This window comes from Alosa sapidissima, chromosome 16 (assembly GCF_018492685.1).
Source record: "Alosa sapidissima isolate fAloSap1 chromosome 16, fAloSap1.pri, whole genome shotgun sequence".
In the NCBI taxonomy this organism is placed as follows: Eukaryota; Metazoa; Chordata; class Actinopteri; order Clupeiformes; family Clupeidae; genus Alosa; species Alosa sapidissima.
In genome coordinates, this window is record NC_055972.1 from 19,251,975 (window position 1) to 19,257,974 (window position 6,000).

A 6,000-nucleotide genomic window follows, 5' to 3' on the forward strand; every position below is an offset into this window, starting at 1 on the left:
TGTACTGTCACCATTGGCTATTCTAATAGTACATGCATGTGTGTGTGTGTCCACTTTTCTTCACCCAGCCAAAGTACTTTAATGAAGCCCTCCTCCTGATGGCCAAAGTGCACTATGCCCAGGGACGTTTCCGGGACTCCCAGGGCATGTGTGCCCGGACGGGCATTGATGAGCTGATGCGTGATGACCGCCCCCTCTACCAGCTGCGCCTTCTGGCCGAGGCCTTCGTCATCAAAGGTACCCTAGTCTCCACTGCTTCACTGGGCACATATATGGATTTATGCACACCAATTTATCGAAGATTAAACTTGTTTAGTACACATGTAGTGTGTGTGGTGTTGTCTTTATGTTGTGTTTATTTGGATTTTGTGAAGCTCCCATGAAGATACTTCATTGGGCCTGTGCAGGTTTTTTGCACTGATCATGATTTATATGTGCAATACCTCTGTGTGCTTGTGTAGATGGTACAGTACGATGCTGTGTGGAGGCCCATGTCCATTTTGTTTGTGGAGTTTGCTGAATGCTGATTGTGTGGGTGGGTCATTTTCCATAATGACAGATTAAGTGATTATAACTTAATAAGCAGAAATATAATAAGATATGTGAATTGTAGGGATGTATTCTGCAAACTGAGCATGACGGTAATTATTGTGTGTTTTGTAGACTAAAATGTCAGTTGGCTTTTAGCAGATGTAGATACAGTATAAGTCAGCCTCTTGCATTTCCTGAACAGGTGCATGTCTCGCTGCCCAGGTCACTTTGTTTACGCCTGGCCTTTTGTTATGTGGAGGTGATTGTGCTCACACAATGTCAGGCGGCATACAGGGAGTTTGTCCGTATCAGTATGGCTCTTTCTGTGATGTTTTGTTTGCTTCTATGAGACTCTCTCTCTCTCTCTCTCTCTGTCTCATTTTGTGTGTGTGTGTGTGCATTATGTTTGAATATGTGTGTGTCTTTGTGTGGCTGTTTCAGTGAGAGAGAAAGAGAGATACTCTGAGACTCTGCATGAACTAGTTTTGCCAGTATATATTATATACTCATTATGCTCATGGTAATTTAAACCCATTGTATTAGTACATTCGTGATTAAACGTGCAAGCCATTGGTTGAAGCCAAATAACCAAGAGCCTTGATTTTCTACGACTCTGGTGTGAGAGGGATGCCTCAGGCAGAGTCATCCTGCATCTCTAGCAATCTCATGCCAGTGCTGTTGTGTAGATAGATAGATAGATACTTTATTGATCCCCAGGGGAAATTCAAGGTCTCAGCAGCATACAGACAACACAAACACATTCTTTAACAGCAGAAAGAGTAATTAAAGTATATAATATAAAAACACAACTAAGCAATAAGGACAGTAGAAGATAAAGAATATGCTAAATATACTAAAATACAAATTATACTAACACTTAATCTAAATCAATTCTAAAAACAGTATCCACATAGTGGTGATTAATCAATCAGAGGCGCTTGCAATGACTGAGGCAGGGACTGAGCCTGTGATTCTCTGTGCATAGTAAGGTATGGTAAGGTGCTCTAAGGTGCTCTGTGTGAATGAATGAGTGTCATGGTGGTAGTGCAATGGTGATAGTAGTCATGGTGATAGTGCAAATGAGTAAGTCCAACAGTGCAACAAAAAAGGTATAAGTGTGGCCACAGTTCGGCTGTGGCATGGGGGGGGGGGGGGGGGGGGGGGGGGGGGTTATGCATATGTGCTAATGTGCTAATATAGCACGCAAACAGTGAGGCATAAAGACAGTGGTAAAAGTGGCTAGTGGACAGACAGTATCCAAACATGGAGGGGGTGAAGAGGCAGACAGGCTAAGCAGAGAAGTCTATCTCTCCTCTTCCCTTAAGTAAGGCATTGAACAGTTCAATGGCCCTGGGGAAAAATGACTTTCTCAGTCTGTCAGTTGTGCAAGGCAGTGAGCGAAGTGTAGATGCATACAAATCAGTGTATAAATACAGTGCAGCGATTACTTCTGAAAGTCCACATGCCTGAGCATTGTGTTTTTTATAAGTGTTATTATAAGCACTACTAGACACTTGGGATGAAGTTGTTTATTTTGCTTTTTACAACTTTTTTACTGTGTGTGTGAGTGTGTGGGCATGCGTGTGTATATGTGTGTGTGTGTGTGTGTGTGTGTGTGTGTGTGTGTGTGTGTGTGTGTGTAGGCAAATGGGTGTGATTTTTTATGTTTGTATGTGTTTGTTTGCATTTGTATCTGTGTGTGGGCAAATAGGTGTGATTTTTTGTTTGTTTGCATTTGTATCTGTGTGTGCGCATGCATTGGTGCATGTAAACCTGCATGAGTTTGCTTGTATGTGTATATGTGTGTTGGCTCCAATTCTGTGATAGAATAAATGAAAGGTTATTCATGGTATGAGGGTTTCTGAAACAAATATGACATCAGGGCCAGACTGAGGCACCTGCTAGTCTTCGGAGACTGGGCCCATGTTACCTCACCTAACTGAAGCTTCAGACAGCACAGAACAAACACAGTAGATACAAATAGCACTAATGATAGGAAACTGAAAAACAACATTGACCACAATGTGGCCTTTCCAAGAGCAGCCATTAGCTTTTCATTAAATAAATGGAGCTGGAGCCAAGGAACACAAAGTAGATCCTCTGGATTCCCTTTTGCTAGATAAATAGAAAACAGATCCTCTGGACTCTATGAAATGAATGCATGTGAAAGAGGGAATGTTAGACTGTTGGCTGTGTCCTTATTGGGACTTTCCAGCTTTAACCCAGGAGGATAGTTTTGCACCAGGCTGTTTTAGGGCAATTGCAGCTCAATAACTCTTACAGAGCAGGGCCGGAGATGTCTAGTGCACCTCTCTCTGTTTCTCTAACCTGGGTCAGTGTGCTGTAGGAAGCTCTCTACTACAAAACCACAAACAAATAAACATTCAAATTGTGATGCACATCCTGGGTGAACTATAGGACATTGGCTCTAGAAGTATTTACATTAGCGTTGGTGTGTTTGAGGGTACACTGAATTTTATAGTGTTTGTGTATGGGTGTTTATATTTGTCTCTGTGTCTGTTCACAGAGTAGAATCCACACTTTGTTTTCAATACTATAACATTAGGTTATTCAAAATACTTAACAACATAGGAAACAATTCTCAGAATCTAGTACTTTTATTAACCTGTCATCATTGGCTATTCTAATAGTATGCATGTGTGTGTGTCCACATGTCTTCACCCAGCCAAAGTACTTTAACAAAGCCCTCCTCCTGTGTGTGTGCATGTGTGTGTGTGTGTGTGTGTGTGTGTGTGTGTGTGCGTGCGCGCGTATGGCTCAGTCATGTGTATATTGATATGGTTTCTAAGGAACTCAAACAGACACACAGATTACCTTGTGCTCATCTCTCATGGGTGTGCCCAGTCTGCAGTGACTCACTCTAATTCAGTTCACTGACAGTCAGGATGTCAGAGTAAGATGTCCTCGCCCTCTCATTTACTAGTAAACCACTTCATCAAGCACTGTTTTAATACTTGCTGCAGGATGGAGACATGACACAAAGGAGAACAGATAGAACTGTAAGCTTATGAGGTTGAACCAAACATGTAATTGTCCCTATTTTATGACAAATGGTTTTATTCAGTCAGTGACCTCTTCACAATGTTGAGGAGTACGGTCACAAATATGTGATTAGAATGTTCACAGACAGAAAGTTCTACACTATGACAATTACCTTCAGGTATTTTTTTTCCATCGACTGCTTTGGCAAGACTGTAAAATTTGCATTCATGCCAATAAAGCTTATTGAATTGAATTGAATTGAACTGACTAGAGCCAGGAAGAAGCATAGAATCACACTCCCTCCCTCCTTGATGAGAATACTTTAGTCAGTCATAGATAAACATATGTTCATGATGGAGTTGTGGTATGTGCTTAGGGTCAGTCTCCTACTGGAGAAGGAATCCTCTCATAGAGCGCCCCTCCGCTAAGGCAGATGATCTGGGGACAAGCCAGGGGCCACCTATGGATTATGTAAGGATACGGACACACACACACACACACACACACACACACACACACACACACACACACACACACACACACACACACACACACACACACACACACACATACAGGACTATTTCTATGAGGGAGAGAAATAAATGTGCAGGCTTGGCTCCCTTGGCAGGTTGGCCTTTGTGTGTGTGTGTGTGTGTGTGTGTGTGTGTGTGTGTGTGTGTGTGTGTGTGTGTTTTATGATGGACGCTGCTTAGCAGATGCCTCTGTTCATTAGATTAGTGTTGGACTGGAGTTCATCTCCTTCCTGTGACCCTATGGCCCTCTGTGTATTTATCTGGATATTAATAACGATCTTCCCATGCCAGAGATGTACCAGAGACCACACACACGCACATGGACACGCACGCACACACACACACACAGTGTGGGAGAGCAGAGGGAGAATGTGGATAAAAAATGTTTGATAAATAATTAGAATGCGTGAACATGTCCACTGTTTTTGTCTCTCTGTCTCTCAGGGCTGTCTCTTGACCATCAGGCCATGTCAGCTGCGTCTCGTGTGCGTCTGTCAGAGAGAGACGAGGAGTGTCTCTCCTGCTACCTCAGAGCCTGTGACACAGCCCTGCTCTACTTACAGGAGCTGGACAAGGTGTGTGTGTGTGTGTGTGTGTGTGTGCGTGTGCCTGCATGTGCGTGTGCGTGTGTGAGAGTGCGTGAGAGTGTGTGTGCGTGCGTGTCTACTCAGAAAAATATATAGACAGGATGTCTGAGAAGTTCACACAGAGCCAATTCTCCCTATTAAGATGTAGCAGTATATTACTAGTGTGCCACTGTGTACTGTAACCTCTATATACACCCTCACATGTACGGCACTCAGTTTATAAACAACTTCTTACTCTGTAGATAGTCTGTGCACCAATGTCCATGGAGAGTCCAACCTAATAGAACAATTTTGAAAGCTGGCTGAATTCTGCTCCATTTCAGCTGTGTTGCATAGGCCATGTGCTCTGCCCCCATGCGTGACGAAGCTCGTATTCCATCTCTGGAAACATTAGTCCCATTTGTTGGAGTGGTAGTGGCATATTCAAATACCGAATTCAAATCTGTGTATTGGGGGGGGGGGGGTCATGTGTGTGTTGATTTGTTTATGTGCTGTGTGTGAATTTGTGTGTGTCTATACTTTGCAGACCGTGATGACCCCCAGCAGTAGAACAGCTAAGACCAGTGTGTCGTCCCCCCCTGTTGAGGTGGAGCCTGGGTATTTCCTACAGGCAGCTCTACAGAGTGCATACCTCTCACTGCTACACAAAGGGTGGGTGTGTTCTCTCATAAGCGCACACCCACACACACACAGATACACACACACACACACACACAGATACACACACACACACACACACACATACTTACCCACATTAGAGCCCTGATTTCATTGACGTACATGGAACACTTATTTCATTACCAGGCAAAGTTATTTTGTCATTTGTTATGGTGCCTTCTTTGGGTGTGTTTGATTAAAAATGTGTCAGTTCCATGGAACATTTTCTATGCAAGATGCGGTGTGCTAATTTTATAAAATGTTACACACAGCCACGTCTAATCTCTACCCAGATTAAATCTTAAATCTGGTCAATTCAGTGATTAAAGATGTTACAGAAATGCGTTCTGGAAATGTGCTCTTGCACAAATTAGAGTTTTTAATAATCATGAGAGCATTGATCACTCAGGAATTGAATTACAATTTATTGCTCTCAGAATGTTTGGCTGAAGGGATTGGTCATTTGAGATTACACAGGCTATGTAGTTAGGCACAACTAAACCTCCATGCCTCCATTCTAACATACATACGTGTAATCTCAAATGACCAAATTAACTTTGCCCAGTACACATCAAGCCTTCAACTACTGGGCATTACCACTCCTGGCCAGTGGGTGTCACTGTTCTTCAACACATGGGTTGATAGTGGCACAGCTGTAGAGGGCTAGAGTAGGGTGACTGGGTTTAGTG

The 6,000-nt window shown here is 43.0% G+C and overlaps 1 protein-coding gene across 2 annotated transcripts in view; it reads left to right on the forward strand.

Moving 5' to 3' along the window:
• The window catches only part of ttc7a (tetratricopeptide repeat domain 7A), a 38,646-nt gene that overhangs the window by 4,870 nt on the left and 27,776 nt on the right, over positions 1 to 6,000 (forward strand). Inside the window, exons 1-4 of one of the 2 annotated variants that reach the window (XM_042065668.1) lie at positions 201 to 237; positions 462 to 535; positions 4,512 to 4,642; positions 5,181 to 5,305. In XM_042065668.1, the coding sequence (XP_041921602.1) occupies positions 475 to 535; positions 4,512 to 4,642; positions 5,181 to 5,305 (317 nt within the window). In that variant the 5' untranslated portion in view covers positions 201 to 237; positions 462 to 474. Of the gene's footprint in view, positions 1 to 68; positions 238 to 461; positions 536 to 4,511; positions 4,643 to 5,180; positions 5,306 to 6,000 lie in introns of those variants that run through there. The other variant, XM_042065667.1, reaches the window with a different exon arrangement.